This window comes from Lycorma delicatula, chromosome 10 (genome assembly GCF_047948215.1).
Source record: "Lycorma delicatula isolate Av1 chromosome 10, ASM4794821v1, whole genome shotgun sequence".
Lineage (NCBI taxonomy): Eukaryota > Metazoa > Arthropoda > Insecta > Hemiptera > Fulgoridae > Lycorma > Lycorma delicatula.
Window position 1 is genome coordinate 97,900,978 of NC_134464.1, and position 24,902 is coordinate 97,925,879.

Sequence of the window (24,902 nt, forward strand, 5' to 3'; positions counted from 1 at the left end):
CCAAAAGATTGAGAATTTCAATAGAATGAATGGCACTATCATGCTGGCTCTGAGGAGTAAAGAGAGGAGAGACATTTTTGAAATTTCATAATGTATTCAGGAGGAAAATTCGACCTGTCTATGTGCACTAGTCAGAGTGCACATAGGCAGAGGCTGCAGAGTGCAGAAATGAGGTTTTGTGGCAGGGTGCAGTTGTTTGGACAGACAATGTAATGTTGATATCTAGGAAGCTTTACATATGTAACCACTGAATGAAATGGTTCAAGGATACCAGCTAAAGTGGAGAAATCATGCTGAGCATGTAGGAAGATTTCCCAGGCAGTTCAAGGACTATTGACCATTGGAAGAACTGTAGGCTGACCCAGGATGTGATGGGAGGACCAGTTTACGGTTTTGGATGATGCAACAGGCAGTGATGCCTAATGCTCGATAGAAACGAAGAAGAAATAGCATTTATACTTTTTCAAAACCACTTAAACATATATTTCTAATTTATAAATAACAGAAAGAAGTTCTACTAAATAGACATTCTACTGTTAAATAATAACAAAGAAGAGTCTACTTTGTTATTTTGTCCATCATGAAACTGAAATATTGTGGTTTCTGATAGTGAGCCAAATTTCTCAGAGCCATTCACTGGTATAAATTGTACACTGGCTATTATGTGACATATATTTTTATGTTATAATAATTTTCATTAATTTTGCATCTCTAGATAAAACAATATCAACAATTAGTTGTTTACAAGAAATTGTTGCAAACTGTAATTTTATCATTCGTAAAAAGATTTTACGTAGAAGTACCCATTTTTAATTGAAGATTTTATTTTAAATACACTTGTAAATCTTTCAAAGTAGTTATATTCACTTAAAAAGAAAAATTAAGCTTTAAAATAGTATACAGTGTGAAAAGAAAATGAAAATATTCCTATTGCCATTTTTAAAGTAAGAATTGTTTTCATTTATTAATAACACAAGTTGATGCTTTGGAATAAAATCTGATTTGGAACATTTCTTAACTTGTCCGTGACGCTTTCAGGTAGTTCCATGACTTTGAGAGAATCAGAAGCTATTTTTCGGTAACATTTCATTAACCATGTTCAATGTCAGTCTCACTGAATGCAAGATGCAATTGGTGGGATTGCATATTACCATTTCCCCAGCTGATATTCATTGACAGTTGATTGAAGTATTTGGAGGTGTGATGAATAAAGCAAATGTATGGAAATAGTTCAATTATTGAACAAAGGGAAATATCCGTATCTAAAAGTGCACATGACGTAAGATCTGAATGCTGATCCACTATCACTGATGCTTTATTGGGTTTGGAAATGATTTTATTTGATTGATTAGCTGCCTTGAAATCAACAACACAGAAGGCTATTACAAAATCTCAAAAAGAAAATATGCAGTGTATTAATCAGAAACATTGCTCAAAAAAAGGGATATCTGCTCCACAATAATACACATCCTCATGTTCCTTAAAACATTGTAGAACAATTGTAAACATTTTCATGAGAAGTATTGGATCTGGCACTATACAACACATGAAGACCATCAAACTGTCACTGACTAGTTCAAGAAACAAGAGGCAGAGTTCTTCAATCAGAAGATTGTCAAGCTCATTTCTCATATCAAATTTTTTTTAGATATCATGGAGGTTATATTAAACACTAGTTTTGAAGACTTTTTTTGTTGAAAAGACACCTATTTTGAGTTACAATAAGTTATGAATTTATTAAAAAATGATTCTTACTTAAAAATGATCCTTGTAAATAAAAATGTAAAATTTAACTGTTTTTGTGTAAGTGTTAACATGATTATCGTTGTTATTTTATTGTTAAGGTAATGATAGTCTGATATCTACACTTAGGAAGGGCTTCTTTGATAAATATAAGTGTTAAGTAGCAATAAATGAACTATTTTGCTTATGAAGCGAGTCCTTTGTCTACAAGTTGTTTAATACCATTGCAGTCTGAGGTATTTTGCTCGCTGTTCAGACCAGTAATCTGTAATTGTGGGTTTACATTCTAATGCGTAAAGGAAAACGAATAGTCTATTATTGTGGTGCATTTGTATTTTAATCCTGTACAAGAACACTGTAATTATCTCATTAAAAGACCTAAAGCCGCCTAAGCTATAGATGCAGCTGGTTTCTCTCCTAAACCAATAAAGCATTTCCAGTATAACCTAAAGTATTTTAATTTATTTTTTTTATTTTAACTTAAAATACCATTTTAAATAATTAAAAGGACTCTTTTACATTGAATGTAAAATAGAGTACATCAAATTTAAAATATCCTCCATCAATAATGGTTGAAAATACTTACATAAATATTCCATGTCTGGTTATTTTTAATTTGGTAGAGCTGAAAAATTGTATTCATTTTAATAATACAAAAATAATTTTTGTTGGGATGAGATGAAATTCACTCTTAAACCTATTACCACAAAAACTATTTATTATTGAGGAGTGAAAATACTTTTCAATTTACAGCCTTAACCTTTTACTAAAGATTTTTGTCGTAGATACTAATATCATAATGATAATTTTTAATTTCTCTATGAACTTTGGTCCTATATACTACACAAATAGGTCATACTCAAATACTTGATTTATTCAATGTCATGATACTCTATCTATATGTGAAATGTTCATGGGAAAATTTGCCTTCAGATTTTTATGAAATTTTGCAGGAAGTTTCATATATGTGTAATGAATTTTCATAAAATACTCCATTTCAATTTGGTGGTAGTGCAAATGTAAGCTCTCACTTACTAAGCCATGACCTAGTACATACCTTTTCTATATAAATAACTTTGTTATAAATTTATGAATACACTGTAATTAAAAAAATAAATAGTATAAAAGTGCAAAAACATATGTGAGGAAACAGTAGGAGTATCCCTTGTTTGACAGCCATGTTTAATGATATTTGGTGATAATAGAGAAAGAGCTTACATATTGTTAATAGAGTAAGATTTTTTTTGGTAGTGACTCAACCTCTCACAATCAATTGAATGAATAAATATGTTTTGTACGTTATTTAAATTTTCGCTTTAACAATTCATGTTTATTATTGAGGGCTCAATTTGTTAATTTGATACATTATAAGGAAGATCTACTGTTCTCTTCTTTATATTGTTCTGTTTCACAGAACAATATAAAGAAAAAGTATACAATATACATATAGTGAAAAAGCAAACCAAACTGCTTCATCTGTCACTTCTTCTAGTGAGCTTGGCATGGGATGTTTCTCTTTTCTAGGAATAGATATTATTTTAAAATTGTTAAAAACTATAACAATTTTAAAATAAATATATTCTTTTAAATGAAGTTATCGGTTTTTTTAACAATGAATAAACAATGTAAACTATCTCAATATCTTATCCCTATACCTGCTATAGTTATTTTAACTATTAGATAATATTATTTATTTATTTTTTTTATTTAAGTGGTAAACACCGTTAAAATTATTTACAATACACAAGTATTCATAAGAAAAAAGTTTTATTAATGTTTTTAATCAGATTTGAGTGTCTGTGTTACTACTGTAGCTCAACTGATACATGTATTAAAAAAAAATAAGGTAATAAATTTCCAAACTATAACTGAGATAACAGTCTGCTTTGAGGCAATCTGATTTTGAATAGTATTCAGTATCTTCCTCTGCTGAAAGGAGGCAGGATTCATAATGCATTATTTCCTCAAAGAGGGTATATAAATTTATTTTTTTACTGGCCCAGTCGTGACACACATAAAGCAAGTGTGGTTCAAGCAGTAATAGTCATAGTTGATTTCTCTGAGAGTAATGATGTTCATTATAGCCAGTTCCTACGGTGAACAGAGTAAATGTATCACTTGCAGAATATCATCTGCATTATTGAGCTTGGTATACTGATATGAACAGTATATTCACAGTTCAGTGAAGAAGTATAGCAAACTGCTTCCCCTGTCACTTTCCTAGTAAGCTTTGCATGGGATGCTTGTCTTTCCTAGGAATAGTACACAATTTGTGTTAGATTATCTATAACTATTATAATTATTACACTTAATGTAATAATTATTTTGAATTAATATTTTAATGGGTTTGAACGTTTTACTCTATTTTTCTGTTACCCCAATCTGTAAATATCAAAACACATAGTTTTGGGTGAAATTTTATAATCTTTCTCCATGTTAACACTAAAGTATATTAATTATGAGAAATTAGGAGGCCCATTTTGCTCGATATGCATCAGCCCCGGATTGTGTTTTTTTACAGCCACCAGAGAGGAAACTGGAGTCTCTAGGGAGATAGGTTTATAGATAGAGCACACCTTGAACTATTCAAATACTACGGATGCAGTGACTTTACATGCCTCAATATCTAAGATGAATACTGTGGGTGTTAAAGTCAAAATCCACAGAAAAAATATAAAAATATTAAGTAAGAAAGTAGTGAAAAAAGATAAGGAAAAGTCATGAGAAAGGGAAAGTCTAATTAAAGACTGTCTTGCTCTTAAAGTAAGAAAACAAACCAGTCAAAAGCATAAATGGCACCAGATGTGGCTAACTCAAACAGATAATTAACTGCATTGAATAAGGTTAAAATGTGTTTAGATATTACATTAGTTTTATTTAAAACTATTCTCAATCGCTATTTGAAAGAAAAAACAATCTATTTAGAATATCATTTTTTCTGATGATGCATTTGTTAATAGTATTTTAAACTAGTAATAGTAGTAGTACTAATAGTTTCATCAGCTATTAGTTAAGATAAAACTAAATTACTACCGTTTAATACTTGCTGAAAATGTTGGTCAAATGAAAGTAGAGAATTTGTATGTTATAAATGTTAATATGTATGAGAACAACATGTTTAGTTTTAACAGACAACATTACATTGGGCAAGGTCAGTTATATTTTGTCCCACTTTCACTCGAAAACAGAATATCAATTAATTTCATAAATTATTCCTTTTTTCCAGTTTGCTTTTTATTTAAATTTTTCTTATTTTCTTTTTTTTAGCATTCCTGTTTTCTAAAAGAAAATAAAAAATAAGGAAAATGTTCAAACCAGAACTAATATTAGTAAATAATTATCCTTCTTCTGTTCATCCTAAACCACTGATTTTATCTAAGAATAAAAACAAAAGTTTCTGTTTTCATTATTACACGTTTTGTTCTGTTCATTAAACAGTTTAATGAAATGTCATAACACATAAAATCATTAAAAATGATAAATAAATCTCTTTCAAATAATGTGGAAATCATTCTTTAAGAGAACCTTTTGAAATTAAGTAAACAGTTCCTCTTTTGAGGAGTTACAAATGGTAAGAATATAATTTGAAAAAGTTGTTTATCATGTTCAAAAATGTTTTAATCTTATTTTTTACACTGATATAAAAAAAAAATATATATATACTTTTTTTATATCAGTATATATGTATAATGAAAAACATACTTCTTATATTTTTTATAGTGTTATAGCCTAATAGTTATAGGTTGACTTACCTGAGACAGAAATCACTTATGAATCACATAGCCATTTCCAAGAATAACAATCCTCTCATGCAAGATTTGCAGGGGAAAGTGATATATAAAATGGTTTACTGAAATGTCTTCTTCACTGATCTGAATGTAATACTGCACTTTGTAATGGTAACCTTTTTATTAAAAACAGCTCTGGAAGTTATACTTCCACTTCACTTGCTACAAGCACTGGCTTTTTAATGAATTATATTAGACTCAGATCTCAGAGAAAACAACTTTGTTGGTTGCCATTTGTACATTAAATGCTCTATATGTGTCACAGCCATAGGAAAGAATAGGAGAGATTGTTAAGCAACAAATTAAATTAATCTTTCTATGAAAATGCATTTTATTGATTATATCCACTCAGTAAGGGCAATTTTTTTTATATAACATTAAAAACATATCAATACACAATCATGAAAGATTTGTTATCTAACAGATGAAGATTGTAGGAGGATAAATTTGAAAAATTTCATTCATCCCAAATAAAAAAAATTATTATAAAAATCTGAGGTTTTAAATGCTTCAATATTTTAAAATGGACATGCTGTATATTATAAAGAGTAGTGTAGGAATGAAAAAGAGGAAGTCTCCCACTCCTGTTTCAGGAGGAGGGAGGGAGGAACTAATTTAAAAAAAAATTATATATATATATATATATATATATATATAAAATTTTTTTTATAATTTATCTATTTGTGTACAAACACATATATGTGTTTATACACAAATAAATAAATAAGGCCAGAAGATTAGTAATTTCAGATTTATCAGTTTGAGAAGGTTTGAGTACTTCCATAATACGATGGGAAAGTTCACCAGCAACATTGTCAGCTTTTTTTTTGCAGTATTTTATGCAATGCATTACTCCATTGTAGGAATACTGAATAAAATTTGGAAGAATTTTTCACTTAACTGTTTAACATACAAAGAAGGGTATACTCTCAATAATGGTTACCCCTTCTCTATGATTTTTTATTTGAATCTCCATGTTATACTCTTTATAATAGAATATTAACAATAAATAAAATATATAAATGAATATAAAAAAAGTGTAATAAAAAGAGTAAAATAAAATTTAAAAAATCTACATAAATAAAATTTGAATGGCTAATTGAAAATGTACAGTAGATTATTACTTTATTAAACTAGACCTACTCAATACTCAATTGTAACTCAATATTCAATAAGAGTAGTACTCAATACTTAATAATCAATTGGAACAGAGACCTTGGATCATAGTTTTAATATAAATTAAATTGTCAAATAATTGTATTAATTTATATATTCTGCATTCTTTTCACTTATCTTCTTATATTTTAACAAAACTAATACTATAACATTAATAAAATAGAAAATTAAAATGGTGAGAATAAGAAATAGTCTTTGAGGAACCTCACAGGTTAAGGTTCCGTTCTAGCTCAGATGCAGATAAAGTTTTTAACCCTTACCTTTAAAAAAATGAACAGTAATTGATTGTTTAAAAGCTTTTTAAATAAGAAAACATGAAATAATAATTTTAAATATGAATACAATTAAAAAAAAAAGTTCTAGTTATAAGAAACAAGGTTAACATAATAAATTTATAGTATATTATACAAGTTTTTATTGTTAATTTTAAATATTTTCATTAGACTGTAACTTACAATAAATAAATAAATAAATAAATAAATTTATATACAATATTAGTTTAGTAACACAATTATATAAACACTCAAAAATACATCAATATAAAAATATAACTCAAAATGTAACTAATTATTTAATAACAGTTCATGATTTACACACTAAAACACTATAAATATAAAACATTCTTGTAATTATAAGAAAAAGTGATGGCAAGTTGGGCCTTGGAAATAGGTTTACTATGACAGCAGATGGTAATAACAGATTGGGCTCTTAGTTGATGCTCCTTACAATTAAAGACAAATATATTATAATTTGTAGATATATAACCATGTGTTAATCATCTTATCAATGAAGTAAGAAACTGTTTCATATTTTTGTTGTTTTTTTTTCTATTTGATTTCTGTGAGTATTAAATTCTAACCTAAAGAAGATAAATGCTATAGCTGAGGCTATACTGGCAGTGGGGATTAGGAAGTCTGGCTTTACCCAATAAGCCCTACAGCTGATATACTTCTGTAGTCATTAAGCAGGAAATAGAATCCTTATGTCTGTCCATAGGCAGCTCCCTTCCATATACCAAGGGTGAATTGATTTATCAGATCCTGGCATCCTTATTGTGGAGAACTTAGCAGGTTGGAATTGCACTAACACAACTGATAATGAGAAAGAAAGGATAAGGGTGGTGAAAAATGACAATTTACTTACCAGGGTAGATCAGGGCATTTTACTGTCTTGTCCAGAGATGCTATGATAAATGAAAAATAAAGTAAACCTATACCTGGAATAGAACCTAAGACCAACACCGTAGCAACAAATAATAAAATTTTTAATGTTACCATTAATAAAACACTTAAGTCTTCTTAGTCAGATCTTAATGATGTAAGCATCATGATATTAGCCTTCTAGATTAGCTGGTTCCATGTCCGTTATTATTTCAGCAAGGGTTTAGCATTTTTTAGGAATCATTTTATTAAGTTGTAATATTGATTAATAATCAGTGCAATTTTTTTACACTTTAAATAGAATAGTCTTCAAAAGTAACATTTTTTGCAAAAATATTGATGTCCAAATCATATTATGTATCAATAAATTCATGTTCACTTTAAATTTAGATCACGAGGAAAGGAATATTTAATCAAGATGAAATTCTTGAAACGTACACTTTGCACAATACTGAAATAATAGAGGAACACTAAAAATATAAATACAATCACAAAAAGCAGAGGAAAAACAGAAATTAGTAGATCTTACTTTTGGATATTAATTAGAGTATTTGTGAAAAATTAATACATTAATAAATGGGAATGTGCAACATAACCTTTTCCTTTGTTTCAGATGCTTAATGAAATGTTTTAATTCATTTATCTGAAGAAGAGATTGATGAAATTCTTGCTTTCAAAAATTATTTTAATGATAAAAATGGACAAGACATCTTTATTAAAAATTTAATTGATGCCTTTCCCTTAAAACGGCGTAGATCAAGAAAACAAACTGATCCTGATGACCCATCTCAAACTAATGAACCAGTTGCAGGTCATGTAAACTCTTACAAATTTTTTGTCAAGATTCGTGATAGAAAACTGCAAGTATGCAGAAAAGCTTTTCTCTCAGTCTTCTCGTAATTTCTGAAAAATGGGTAAGATGATAACCAAATTTTTTATTGTTGGGAAAGTCGTCTAAAGATTTAAGAGGCCATCAACAAAACTGTAAAACTTTTCCTGTAGAAGTTTTGGAACACGTGAAGAACCATATTACATCTTTTCCTCTCAAAAAGAGTCATTGCTCTTCTAAAGAAGTTCATTATTTGAGTGCTACTCTAAACATCAAGTAAATCCATAAATCGTTTGTTGCTAAATATCCAAGTACTGAAATAAATTATCCATTTATTTCAAAGTTTTTAAGCTATATTTCAATTTCAGATTTGGTAGATCAAAGGTGGATACAAGTGTTGACAGTGAACGTCTTAACAAAAAAATAAAAACCTACGACTGAATCCGATTGCCAGAAAAGTAGCTCTTGCTGATTTTACTGTACATAAAAGACGGAGCAAGCGGTTTTATACAGCTCAAAAAAATACAAAGGAATACTGCAAAGGTAATGAATATGCTGCAGTGTTAAGTTTTGATTGCATGAAAAACATATCCTTGCCTGAGATCCCGGTGCAGGAAATGTATTTTCGGCAACTATCAATTTATCTTTATTCTGTACATAATTCAAAGAATAACACAGCCGACTTTTTTTTTGTACCATGAGGAAACAGCAGAAAAGGGGAGTAATGAGATTTGTTCTTTTCTGTACCAATATATCAATGATACATTATCACATGGTGTTAGAGAGCTATACCTTTTTTTTAGTGATAATTGTCTAAGTCAGAACTGAAACCATGTGAGGATCAGATTTTTATTAGCTCTTACGAACACTGTAAGGTTCCAGAAAACAGTCTACAGGCTTCCAGTTAGAGAGCACTCCTATCTTGCTTGCAATAGGAATTTTGCTCTTGTAAAACACAAAATTAAAAACAATGATCGATTTTATGGCATGAATGAAACAGTGGACTTGATTACCCAATCTACAAAAAAACCTGGTAAATACTTTGTTCAGAAGATACAAACAAGCCACATAACAGAATTTCAATCTTGATTGCCAAAATTTTATAAAAAGAATGTTGTTGCGACTGAGATGTTGGACAATATGGAAGGTCGTAGGAAAGGTTTTGCTATTTCGCAGTATCATGAGTTTCAATTTAAATCAGAAATAAAGGGCAGTTGATTGCATTGAAATCCATAAATAGTGTGGATTTAAGTGAGAAGAGAAACTTCTGTCTTGGAGTTGAACAATCCGGTGCTATTCATCTTCCTGAAGATATAGCCTACAAGCAGTCCTCGGCTCAACCTTGCCGCCAGAGCAGCAGACATCAATATGATAAATTATGTTCCTGAAGATACAAAGAAATTTTACAATTCTTTAGTAAATGGTCCAACTAGGACGGTCGTACAAAAAAAGGTGTTTTGGTTAATTTTATTGGATATGTACGTTGGATATTGTTGATGGAATTCTTATGGACACGGACATAAAGTTTTAAGATTTTTGGTTGCGGACTGTAAAAGTTATTAAGGTTTTTCTGTTAAAAGTTAATTTTGAGCTGTAGTTTTAATTAAAACTTACAATTACAATGAGTTGGGAAGAACTTTTGGACGCTGATGGTCGCCAGTGTTACTAGATTGAGCAAAGAAGTGTTTTGAAGTACTCTTGAGAGAGTTTTATCAAAGGTAGAAGTAATTTTTTAAACTTTTTATTTAAGTGAAACTTAAACTTAACTTTTAATAACTTTAATTTTAATTTTTTAACTCTTTATTTAAGCAGTGGTACTACGTATAAACATTATGAGTGAAAATATTCTAAATTAAATTCAGGCCAATACTGGTATGTGACGTCAATCTGAAAGACATAAACAAGGTCTTAAAATTTTTCGTAGTAGTGAGCCACTGTAGAAAATTTTTCTAAGTCCTCAGTCGGCTTATAAGGGGGAACCCTTTTCTGGCTGTAATTCCTTTCCCTTTCATCCCAGCCTGAAACCCCCTGGGATCTATCCGTCCCGGGTCTTCTGTGGTAACATCGGATGAGGTTATATCCATATGAGAAAAGGCAGAAACGAAAAGCTCCATGTGAGAATACAGAGAGCTCAAAAAGCTACAGATTTTACCAACACATAAGGCAGCAGAATTGCAAGTACATTTAAAAACCAGAGCTGGTAGATGTACAGTAGTCTACATTAGAGATGTAGAGGTTGACACTTCTGAAGAACAAATAAGAGGTGCTATCACCAATCGGATTGGAGAAAATGAAGACTATAATATTTCTTCTATTAGACGAGGCTTTGGTGAAACACAAAACATCTCTGTTATAATGTGTTACAGGGCTGTATGTAAAATCGTAGAACAATGTATCAAAGTAGTCTGGGTGAATTGTCGAACCTACATAAGAGAGGAGGAAGAACGATGCTTCAGCTGCTGGGGAACAGATCATAGGATGTTTGAATGTAAGGAACTGGACCGTTCGGATTTATGTTATAATTGTGTTGGCAAAGGTCACAAGATCACGACATGTCAAGACCCAAAAAAAGTGCTTAAACTGTGGTAGGAAAGATCACCACTGCACCGGAGGCTGGATATGCGGACAATCTGGTAATGCTTAAAGTAGTACTAGCAAATGTTAATTGAAGTACCCTCTCACATGATCTGGTGGGAGAGATTGTCAGAGATAAAGGGGTAGATATGCTAATTGCAACAGAGACCAACAAATACGTAGTGGCCTGATCAGGGTGGTGTGCGGACACAGAAGGTGACATCACGATCTTAGATGTAACTGGTAAGTATGGCAAGTCAAAAACTGAAGTAGAGCACTGTTAATAGGAGCCTATGTCTCACCCAATTGTAGTCGCAATAAGTTTGAAGACTTTGTAGATGCCCTTCAAAGAGTTGTATATACTAACAATAGAAGAATAATACTATTAGGCGATTTTAATAGTAAGTCTGTAGCCACTTGAAGTGATTATTCAAATTGGCGAGGACAAATATTGGCTGACATTTTGGATGTCATTGTATAAATGACAGCACTCCAACATATGTTGCAACATATGTATGCTTCAGTCTTAGACCTGACCATACTTGACAACAGTTGGCCACAAGATCCGTGGAAATGGAGTGTACTTTCGGAAGAAATAGCAAGTGATCATAGGGCTACATTCCTCAAAATAGACAATCTGACATTTAGAGTGTTATCAAGAAGTCAACTGTTGCGACCAATGGCCCATCAAGTGGATTTAATTGTGGATCGGGTGGCAGCCAGAATCATTAATATGGAGAACCTCAGACCTGAAGCACTACAAAATGTGATTCAGCCAGAAATGGAAAAGGAGATCAACAGAAACGATCGCAAACATAAAGCCTGCTGGTGGACGTCAAATGTCGCCGAGCAGAGAAGACAACTTCAAGCTAATAGGCGGAAAAAACAAAGACTGAGAAGATAAGGAGGAGATGCATATGTTGAAGCAGTTGATAATTATGTGCACAGCAGAAGAAGGCTGAATAACGAAATAAAGTCTAAGAAAAAGCACTGGAGTAAATTATGTGAAAATTTAAACAATGACCCATGGGGTAAGGCATATAAAATCATCGCAAACCGTTTTGGAAGACGTTTGCAATTTCTATCAAAAGAACAAGTACTGAACCTAGCAATGATTCTTTTTCCCAGCAATGAAGAAGAACATGAGGATATAGATAATTGTGAGAGCAGAAGGTTTACACTCAATGAAGTGCAGGCAATGGTCAGCCAATGGGACAACAAACGTAGTCCTGGCCCAGATGGGATACCAGCTGTGGTTTTAAAGGGATTGGTGAACAAAGCACCCTGGGAAATGGTCGAGGTGGCCAGTTATGGTGTAGAGAACAGGGAATTCTCAGGGTATTGGAAAGAGGCCAGGGTGGTATTCCTATCAAAAGCCACAATCCAAGAGGAAAATATTGAGTACTGGCCATTACACCTAATAATATGGGGAAATTAGTAGAGAAAATTTTAGTTGCACGCATTATTGAAGAACTTAATAGCAAAGATGCCATTAGCCACAATCAGTTTGGTTTTTGGAAGGGAAAGTCTGCAGTGCAAGCAGTAATGAGAGTAAAAAATTGGACGGCAGAAGTGAAGGCAGGGACATGGAGGGACAGGGAGAGGTCTGGGGAATTCCTCTCCTGATTTCTTTGAATGTCAAAAATGTATTTGGGTCACTCCCAAGGAGCGTAATCATTACGGCGATGAGAGAGAGAGGAATTAGCAGCTATTTGATTAGACAAAAGAGAGAATACTTAATGAGAGGTGGTGCATGTCAGACTCACAGGAGGAGAAGGTTTGATATTGTTTCTTTGGAGGTGTACTGCAAGGCTCAGTTTTGGGATCTTTGTTGTGGCTGATGGCTTATGATGGAGTCCTGAGGTTACAACAACCTGAGGGAGTAGAATTAACAGTCTACGTCGATGACGCGGTCATCATGGTCAGAGATCGTGACAAAGAAGAGGTGCAGCAAAGGAAAAACCACTCCTTAGTGATAGTCAGAGAATGGATGAGGGAAGATGGCCTCTCCCTTTTGCCACAAAAGTGCAAATATTTAGTAGTTACAGGACGGAGAAATATACGCCCCGTAAACTTGATTTTGTACGGACAAAAAGTCCAAGAAGTGAATGTATTGAAATATTTGGGCATCTTTTTAGATAAACATAATAGATTCATGGAACATGTGATGAAAAGTTATTTAGGGCTAAAGCCCTAAATATTTTAATGAGTACTCAGAGAGCCCCAGAGCATCCAAGAGGAAAGTAATAGTGTGGGCTGTTGCCTCATCAATCCTGCATGCAGCTCATGTTTGGGGTGCTATGATACAAATTAAACTAAATATGGAAAGAGTAACCAGGGTTCACCGTAAGGCATTGCTGGGGGTTGCTTCGGCTTATCAAACGGCTTTGAATGCGGCATTGTGTGTGGTCACATCAACACCGCTGATTGAACTGCAGGTTGAAGAAAGGACCGATATTTATAACGGGATGGAGAGAAGGAAGGCTAAAGATAAACTCATGAACAAGTGGAAAGAAAAGTGGAGGAAGAGAGGGACTGCCATATTGATGAAGAGATTAATTCAGAATGTTGACATCAATTATTATGCGTCACAAATTCTGATTGGATATAGTAATGTTGAGTATTACCTCAACAGAATTGAGAGACGTGCAACATCAGAGTCTATGTTCTGTAACCAAGAAGACACAGTGTAACACACAGTTTTCCGGTGTAATAGATGGAGGAATGAACGAAACGAGGCCAGAATTTCTGATCAAACACCAGAAAGTATCATTGATTATATGCTGCAAAACAAAGAAAATTGGAAATGAGTTAACAGATTTGCTTCAGAGGTACTGCGGGCCAAGGAGATCGAGGAGCGTCAGAGGGGTTTCTAGAATAGGGAAGGGTGGATAGTCACAGTCATGAGGGCTGCTGGCATGCTTAGGTGTGTCAGTTTCAATCATCAACTGGGGACTCCAGGGGAGCAGTTAGGTTTTAAAATTGATGTTGAAAAGATCCAATGCTGAGTCTGGCACAATTGTGTCTGGCCATGGTGTCAAATGGATAAATGATAACGGATCTGACCAACAGGCTGACCTGCCATGCCAGACATACAGCTGGTAAGTTCACTGTAGAGAATGACCAATTTAAAATCACAAAGAAAAAAGTAAGGATTATGTAATAGATAAATTATATTATCTAATGATTATTATTAATTATTATCTATGATTATATAATAGATGACGTTCATAATTAATTTTTATCAGTTCTGTAAGATACATTCATACAAGTATTTCAATGAGGAGGAAGAATACAAGAATATAATAAAAATTATTTCATACCAGAAATTAAACCCAAATATTTAATCAGGAAGATTACTTTTCACACCAATTTTAAACTGATGATGACATTAAAGAATAGTCAATCAGTGTTTGGAGAAGATTCCTTTTAGATAGATATAAATCTTACTATCTTAAGATAACTGCAGAAGATTTATAAACATTAATAGTTACTTATCTATGTACATAAAAGAATATGTTGTAAGTGATCCATAATCAACGCTCAGCAGAAACTACTGAAGATAAATTGGTGAAAATTTGTATACATATTCTTCTTATGGTGTAAGTGGACACTAAGAAAGGATTATGTTTTAATTACAAGTTTAAAGGGATAAAATAGAGTAATAATGAAATTTACTATTTTTTGAACTTCTTGGTTACAAAACAAGATATCAACTTGATTTTTGGTTTGTGTAATTCTTATGTGAATATACGAAATATTCACTCGATTTGGGCTTGCAAATAATTTTCAGATAAATATCTAAAACCCATTTTTGGGTTTTTTGAATTTTAATATTTTAAAGGAATAAAAAATAAAGTGTTTTTTAAAATATTTTTGCCATTTTATACTACTACTATTGAATCGATCTTTATGAGGTTTGGTAGTAACATTGTGAGGGTAATTTATAATTGTAATTCTGATTATTTATTTCCATGAGTGAAACTGTGACAGGTGATCTAAAAACCAATTAGTGGGTTTTGTGGTACTGTGTATTGTTGCCTTGTAGATATTAAAATACACTGAGAGTTTTTATAAATTGAAAAGACTCTATTTTTTATCTATCATTATTATTCTCACAAGCATGAGATTTACGAACACAGAGGGGTCCAGGGGGCTCTGCCCCCTGGCTTCATGAGAAGGGTGAATGAAGCAAGCCTTGATCGGTGAAACATCCTCTTACCACAACGGAAAATGCAAGTAACCATATAGTGTGGGCAAAGCCATGATGGGGATGAAAATAATTTACTTTTAGTTCTAAAAAACTATTTTTTTAAATCCACATTGCCATACTTCTTGGAAATTGATAACATTGACCCAAAGAAAATAAATCACAAGAAATATTATTCGTACAATTTACGAATAAAGATTAAATAAATATAAATTTAAAATTATATCATAATTGAAAATTATGATTATTTAATTATGGTATCATACACATTTAAATGTAATTATGTACAGTAACAAATATCAACAAATTTTTAACTTTTTTTTACACTCGCAAAGTTATTAATATGTTACTGATTAATAACAGTCTAATCATTAATTCAATTCTACACCAAATAATCATGCCTAAGTTCATTAATTAATGACAAAAAAATAAACAATTATTCTTATTTTGACCAAAAAATGAAATTAAAATTTTCTTTTGAAGAAAAAATGAATTCTAATGAAACTGACTAGTGTGAGGTACAGATAAAATGCCATGACTGATGAATCAACAGTTAATAAGTTAATTCCAGTTGGTTTAGATCATTCTTCCTTGTTTTCAAGTTATTTTAACTTGTAAGATATTGCATATCTCACCTACTGTAATGAGCTATCTGTAATAAACATCACAATTAATGCCATTTAGATAAATTAAACTAGCATTCATAAAAAAATGTAAATAAAAACTGCACAAAAATTATAAAAAAAAGCAAGATACACATTTTGACTGTTAAACAATAATCATCAGTAGACGAAGGCAAATTGCTAAAGGAAAACATAAATATTAAAACAAAACTGTAATAACTAAAAAATATAATTTGTTTTAAAATTATCGACAGTTCTTTTATATAATTTTATTTGTTACCTTTTTATTAAAATAGATTATTGACAGTTATGAAAGTTGTTTTTATTAATTTTATTTATCTATTTTTTAAATCTTTTATGATCTGTTATCATATAAGCCTGAAGCTTGTGGAATATGTAATGGAAATTTTGTAGCGTATGATAAATGACATAACTCACCGGAATTCAAAGGCAGAACCTCCAGATAAAATACACTGAGATATTTCCACTCTGCCACGAAGATCAGCATTATTTTATTAATACAATCCTTCTCCCTTTACTATTGAAACTAACTGTTTAGTAGTTGATATGCTCATCCAGTTATCCAGTTTTAGATTATTTTATTATTTGTAATTAGTTTGGGAGTGTTTTATATTTTTGATATTTCAAAAACTGTTAATTAAAAAAAAGCTTCTTCATTTTATATTATGCCATTTTATATAAATTATATAACACGGCAAGTATATATATATATATTCCATGTTATGTAATTAAAATAAACTTTATTATATATAAAAACATGACATTTATATGAAAAAAAAAAAAATCTTGAAATGATATATACTTAAAACTGAGAAGCTTATGCAATACAAGAACAATTTTACAGATAAATGAATGCCCTGATTTACAGAAAGGAATGTGCATGATACAAAGAATAACATGATTAACAATAACATGATACACAATCGGAGAATATCAAGTAAAATGCTATGATGGATTAGTTATTTGGATTTTAATTGTTAATCAATAATTTTGATTAAATTGGGTTTTGATAAACTTGATAAGCATACATTAGTAAGGTTGCACATTATGAACTTACACAACTGGAACGAATTGATAAACTTATATTAACAAAAAAAATAAAAAAATTTAATTAATATAATTTTTTATACTTTAAGTATCACTGACTTCATAGTCGTCTACCACTAATAAATATAAACTTTCTACAGAATGCCAAAGGGCATTCTGTAGAATGATTTTATTTTAAGTTTATTTCAAAACCATTCTTACAATAGCAGTAATCTAAATGGTATTTCATCCAAATGCTTGGTTATTTCACTAAACAATCTTTTTTGTTAGCGGGCCAACTACCAGAGCATAAAGCACGATCAATATTAAAAATTACCTATTGTAATCATTACCAAAATTATAATTAAGTTTAATTTTTTTTTCAAAACTTACAGCTGAATAGTCTAAAGAAGATATTATTGGTTGAAATTCCAAAATAGGAACTGATCTTCTTCTTCTTTTTCTTCGACGTCTTCCAAACCAAAATCGAGGAAATGCCCATGGAAATACAAGAGCAGCAACACCCAGACCGCTAGATAGAAGTAGAGAGAAAGGTGCAAATACCACAGTCCATAGTGGATATAAAACAAACGAATTAATTATTGAACCGAAATAATCCCATAATGTCATCGATTGTGATGTACTAGTTTGTGGTCTTTTTGTTGGAACAGGTGCTGAAGTTGTTGAGATAATTAAATCGTTTTGAACCGGTGGTCTTGAAGATCCACCACCTCCACCTCCTGCACCAGCTCCACCACTACCTATTACTGCCCCGCTTGCTGCGGCTGCAGCAGCACCAGCTCCCGCCCCTACAGCAGCAGCTCCAGCACCAGCACCAGCTGCAGCTCCAGCAACACCTCCAGCAATTATTGATGCTGGAATAACACCACCACCACCTCCTCCTCCTCCTTCATCGTTAAGAGGATCATCTTCTTGATCATTACCATCTTCATCTTCATCATCCTCGTCATCATCATTTGTATCTATCTCACCTATTGGCATAACATTATTACCACTTTCACCTCCAGCTCCAGAAACAGCAGCTGCTGCAGAAACAGGAGCATTTATAACAATGTTAACATTACTTAAACATTCATCCTTAAAATCAGCTGATGTATGAATGTTCTGATTATTAGATACAATAACTGTTGGACAATTTGAAGAAGATTGCGGTGACTGCAATGAAGATTGAGAAGAAGAATCGCTTAGTGGTGGAAGAAGCAAAATAGAAGGAGGAGGTTTTCCAGAAGGTACTGTTATAGGATTCAATGGTGAAGGTGACGGTGGATCAGCAGCAGGTCCAACTGGTGTTGATGGAGTTGAACTAACAAATATTAATGTAGAACCTAATGGAGTATTTGGTCTTAAGGGTGGTTTTGTATATGTAGGTGAAAACGTACTGGAAGGGTGTGAAGATGGTTTTGTTGTATTATAATAATGAGCAGGTTTATAAAAAGGTGTTGGTTTTGTTGTTGATGAATAAATTGGTCGATGTACATCGTAAGGTGATTGATAAATTGGTACAGAAACTGGTTCAGGAGCAGGTTTATATACAGGTTTTGAACCAGAACCATAGATATTATCATTTATAGGTTTAGGTACAGAATCATAATGGTGAATTGGTTTATACCATGATGAAGGTTTCATACCGTGAATATTATGATTTATGGATTCTGGTATAGGTTCAGGTGCAGGATCATACTGTATAATCGGTTTAAATGTAGGTTTCACATGTATATTTTGATTTATAGGTTCTGCTTCAGGTTCTGGTACAGGATCATAATGAACTGAAGGTTTTGATGATCCAAAACTAGGTTTATGTTGATACACTGGTACATATTCCATATGAGGGTTTGAATCGTGGATTGGTCTATGCGGTTTATTGTGATTATGTACATGTAAACTTATAGGTTCTGAATAAGGGTCAGAAACAGGTTTATGGAATTGATTCAAAGGAGGTTTATAATGCTGATGATTAACAACTTGTGGTCTTGATGTAGGATAGTTATAAATCGGTTTAATTTGCGGTTTAGGTTTATTCATAATTGGTACATATTCTGGCTCTGGTTGGGGTTCAGGTTCTGGGACCGGATCATGAGGTTGATATAATATACTAGGCGTATCGGTAGAAGGTGCGTAATTATGAATTGTTAGTAATTCTATTTCTGGTGTTATATGTTGATAAGATGGTGTTGTGGTTTGATAATTAGGTGGTGGTTTTGGTAGAAATTCATCAGGAACATCATGAATAAGAATTACAGATGGGCGTGAAAAAGATGAAGATGAAGGTTCATTGACATCATTCTGGTGATGCTGATGATGAATTACGCCAGAAGATCCAGTATGATGCAAGATTAAATCATCAAGTGATTCATCATCTGGACTTGGAACAACTACATGATTATTTTGATGATGACCAAATCCAGGGGATCGTAAATCAGGTAAAGAATTTGATACAAAACTACTTAACAGATCATCATCAGAATCATTTTTGGCATCTATATTTATACCGCTATTATATAAATCATTCTTTTGAGTAACATCTATTCTTGACCACTTCTCATCATCCCCGATGCCAACTTCATCATTGTTACGATATTCTTTTAAATTGTTTCTTTTATCTTTTACATTTTGTTCAGCTACATAAATTTCCTTATTATATAATGTAGCATTTTCAAAATTGGTAATCATTATTGGACTACTTAATGACAATTGTAAAGTTGATACATTTTTATTACTAATATCGCTTGAAAATGAATAGTTGCTACTGATGCTAGTAATACTACTATAATTATTATTACTGTCATTCTTATATGTCATATGTGTTGTTACATTTTTTTGTTTCTGAATAACTGATAACAATTGGTAAAATAAAGTACTATTTGTTTTCCAGTTGATTGTTGATCTATGCTGTGGATTATCTTTTTTAAATTTACTATATAAAATTCCATTTCTGTTATGAAAATAAATACTATTATTATTATTTATTAATGAATCTGAAAAAGAGAAAGTCTTTGTAAAATTCTTAACTTGATTCTGAGTATTTAATGAAAAGATTTTGGATAGCATTGAAATAAAAGAATCCCAAGAAATATCTTCGGTAACTGTATAAATTGATTTTTTATCACTAGTCAAATGCAATCTTTCATTGCACAACCTACGTGCAGTTTTATTTTTTGTTAAATTGCACCTACTATCTATTTTGTCAAATAATTTGGCTTTGCTACAAGTTAGAATATGTTTTACAATCATTACATTATTATTTTCATTATTAAAGTATGAATTATTGTTATTAATGTAATATAAATAACTAGTTATAACATCTACAAGACATGTTTTGTTAATTATAAGACTGTTATTGCCAGTAACATAGTAATAACTATTGTTTTCTTTATGGTTTAATGGTGTAGATGATTTTTTATTTTCATCATTATAATTATTATTACTGTTATTATACCTTATATTTCTTAAACTTGGCAATGGTCGCCATACATCTTCCAATTTGCTCTCTCGAACATCTGAAAAATTTTAAAACAAAGCATTATTACATTTTAATAGAAAAAACTAAAGTTTATTTAAATAAAACAAAAGCTTAAACTACCGTGAAATTTAAGTTTTTTTTTCCTGAAAAAGGGGTATATAAATTGGTTGTCTTGGGGCTACCCCAAGACAACATCTCATACAACCACAGGTAATTAATTATAAACACAAGTGCAAATTTTAATAGTCTTTTAAATAATGGACTAATTTCATCTCATCCTGGTTTTGGCTCTAATTTTTATAAGATTAAACTGATTGATCCACCATCATTCTCATAGCAGTGTTTGCAAAAATGATTACTGTTCATTTATTTAATGAGCTGTAGTTGTTTTGATTCTAATTAGACAGCAAGGAATGATCTTTAATTTCATACTTTAAATATATGCAAACAAGTTTTGTGTGATCACATCTCTGTTACTTGCTGAATAAACTAGAAAGAGAGAATTTCGAAATGTACCTTTCTAGATCTTACAGTGTGTAACTTTGACATCTGTAGATATTTGTAATATCAATAATCAATTGTTATTATTACTGATAGTCAGCCAGTCAGTTAAAGCTATAAAATTTATTAAACACAAAATTTATTTAATATAAACTTTTAAATTTGAAAAATATGATCCATTTTACTTTCTTGTAAAGCTATCCATATTTACAATTTGGTAATCCATAATGATTATTGTACAGAAAATTATCTACCTTTACTTTTTCTCTAATCATTTTACATGTAGGTAAATAACATTTTTAACTAGTATATGAAGAATTTATAGAAAACTGTCTATAAAATGAACTCTACTCCACATTACCAAGAATATTACTATTGACAATGTTATAATAAACCAGTTCATATTCACTGAAGATGAATTCTGGGATAATTCTATTTCATTGTTAAAATATTCCAGTGAATTATTAAAAAAAGATCATTTAACAATATTTTGAGAAGTATTTCTGTTTAACTGTAGAGTTTTTATTAGTGGTTATATTTTAATTGTAGTTTTTATTAGTGGTTATATTTAAGTTGTTTTTTTTTAAGATGGATGGCATTTAGGACTGTGTTCTGAACCTTTTTTTGGGATTTTTTCTGGGAAGATTTGAATAAATTTTTGCATCAATTTCCTATAGTGTTTCCCCTTCAGTACATCCTTTGAAGGCCTTTCAGTGCTGGTACACAGGGTAGCAGGAGGTACACTGGTTAGCAGGAGTACGCTTAGTGAAGCCCTAATTTTGGGTAGTGTGTATTGCACTGCCTTCATGGAGTGCATTACACCGGAGGCAATTGTCTTCCTATTCTATATCTAAGAAAGTTGTTGCAAAATGTACCACCATACATGATTAATATAATATTCCACTGACATTATCTTAAGAATGGAAGGTATGGAATAGAATGGAAAGTAATGGAGTTCAAAATAAAATTAGAAAGCAGAATAAAGTTTCCTTTTATTTTTTACATTTTACTGTCGATCATTTAGAAGAATATAATTTTTTTCAGATTTAAGTGAAACTGATGGCACTGAGATTTTCCAAATACAAATTTTATTGAAAAAAAGTATTATTATTTTTTTGTTTAAAGAAGTTTTATTATTGAAAGGATGTTAGGTGATAACAAATCTTAATAAGAAAGAATTTAGGATTTTATGGTAAAGCATAGAAAAAAATATAATTATAAGAATCTTAAAAAATGAATCGCAATCTTACGTTTTAAAAAGTAAAATTTTATTTATTTTTTACTTTATCACAACTGATATTTCTTCCTTAGTATAGGCAGATAGCAGACTGGTAATTTTATAACATGGTATATGAACCACTCTAAACACAAATAGACACTGTGTGGTTGTAGATAACAAAAAGTCTGTGCTGCCAATCTTCTAATAACGGAAACAAAATGTTTTACTTTTTTTTCCTTTTAATACAATTACACATGAGAATTTTTGTAATAAAAGGCATAGAAATATTTAGTATTATAAAAACGTTCATCATCTATTTTTAAACCTGGAAAAATTTTATTCTCATCCATTATTGGTAAGGATTATGGCATTATTTTATAAGCACCTCAATTGCAAATTATCCAATCACCTGACAGAAAACAGTGATCTGGGTGGTCTGTAGGCAGAAGTATCCCTATCAAAAGAAAATTAATACCAAGAATGCAATATCTAAATGGGATTCTTCAAACCCACTTAGATCCAACTGGCATCTAGCAAAATATGTATATTATTTATATAATATACAGTTTTGTAATATGTTTTATCCACATGTCTTGTTATCTTTTTTTATGTGCTTTAATATTACATTATAAGAATGTTAAGTACTGTATAGGCTGTCAGGTTTATTTAATTTTAGTGTTTGCATATTTTGTAATTTTAATTTGAATTCAAATTTAAAATTTATAAATGTTAATTTTTTGAATGAACATGTTGACACATATATGTTTTAATAATTTGTTAATAAACAAATTATTAAAACCATGAGAAAGAAAAGGTAAAGGATAGGAGTCCAAATGCTTATAAACGGATGATGTACTCAAAAAGAACTATAATAAAATGAGATAACCTCACGTGAAGAAAAATTAATTCAGACTTAGGACTGCTCCTTCCTGCTAGTAATTCCAGAGGGGGGGGGGGGGGTAAGGGGCTTTCTACCCAGGAGTAGCATGTTATTGGTTAATGACTTTGTGTAGATCAGCTTAAATATATGCTGGAATAAACTGCTATTTTTCCAGAAAAAAAAGTCATTCCACGTGAGGCCTAGGCTTCAAACTCTTGACCATTCATGTGAAAGTAACTGATGTAACTATATAAACTGCTCGCTCAGATCATCACTAGAAGATAAATTAACTAACTGTGACTCTGAAATCTGAGTACCAGTCTGGTTTATTCAGATACTATCAAAATCCTAAATGAATTAAAGAGTTGTATTCAGTCATGAGTTATGGGGTAGATGGTGTAACCCCTTCAGAAAAAATATACGACTGATGTGATGTATTAACCGGTTAAATGTGTTCAATGTGGTATTAATATTCTACCACCATGTTCTGATTAACAAGCATTAGTCAATCAGGATCACGGCCAAAGAAAAAGCAACTGTAGTCTAACAAAACTGGTTTTAAAAAATCTCACCCGATCAATCACTCATTGACCGGCCAGCAAGTGAACTTGATCTTGATATGTCTTCACTCTTAGTTAAACTCAATGTGGGTGAAAGTACATATATTATTTTAAAAAAAGAAGATAAATAGAAAAATATATTAAAATAAAAGGCACATATATGTATTTTAAGTATGAGTTATAGACATAAACCTGAATTGCTGAATGTAGGTTTATAAACTTGTAGAGAAAGAGTGAAAGAAAGAATGCAATAAAGATGCGATAGCCAATACAATACGACTGCCAAACACACACACACACACACACACACACACACACACACACATATATATATATATATATATACACACCCTATTTTACTTAAATGAATGAATGATTTTGCTTATTTTAACCACATAATGCAAGTTGCAATTGTGTTGCCAATGTTGTATTTAAACCTAGTTAAAATCTTACTACTATTGTTACTTTTATTATTAGTTATTTTTTCTGAATTTTTTTTTCCTTTAGTTATTTGATTAGAGAGCTGTGTTCAGTTTTCATATAAAGTGATTTCCTTTCATACATTTATGTCTAGTGACTTAATTCAGTTTGATAAAATAATTATTGTTTAAAACCTGTTTATTATTGTTATTACCCACTTTTATTATTTGCTGTGTGTGTGTGTGTGTGTGTGTGTGTGTGTGTGTGTGTGCGTGTGTTTTGTTTTTTAATAACAGAATCAATTTCAATCCATAATAATATTCACAGTTGTCAGATAATTTGTTCAAAGATTTTAGAAAACTAAAAGTAATTGTATTACTTTTAAAAATAGATTATAAACTTTCTCATTAATTTAAAATCAATTAAAATAACACACACCTGCATGCTTTCAAAAATTTAATGTTGGGGCTATTTTTACAGTTTTCTCCATCATAAAATAAAAATTTTGGTAAATCTAATTAATTTATTGTTTAAATTATAAATACATAGAAATCTTTTTGAACAAACATATGTAGCATCTTCCTAAGTGGAAGTTGACTCTGATATTTTGTTGATAACAACTACCTATTATATTACAAAATTAAAGCTTAATTTCTTGTTTGAACACTTATAGATATAGTTTTTACAGATA

The 24,902-nt window shown here is 31.0% G+C and overlaps 1 protein-coding gene across 1 annotated transcript in view; it reads right to left on the reverse strand.

Annotated features, from left to right (window-relative positions):
• Nucleotides 1-24,902, reverse strand: part of LOC142330931 (uncharacterized) — a 61,962-nt gene that overhangs the window by 18,403 nt on the left and 18,657 nt on the right. The window contains exon 2 of the mRNA XM_075376398.1: nucleotides 20,608-20,668. Within this exon, the coding sequence (XP_075232513.1) occupies nucleotides 20,608-20,668 (61 nt within the window). The remainder of the gene's footprint in view (nucleotides 1-20,607; nucleotides 20,669-24,902) is intronic.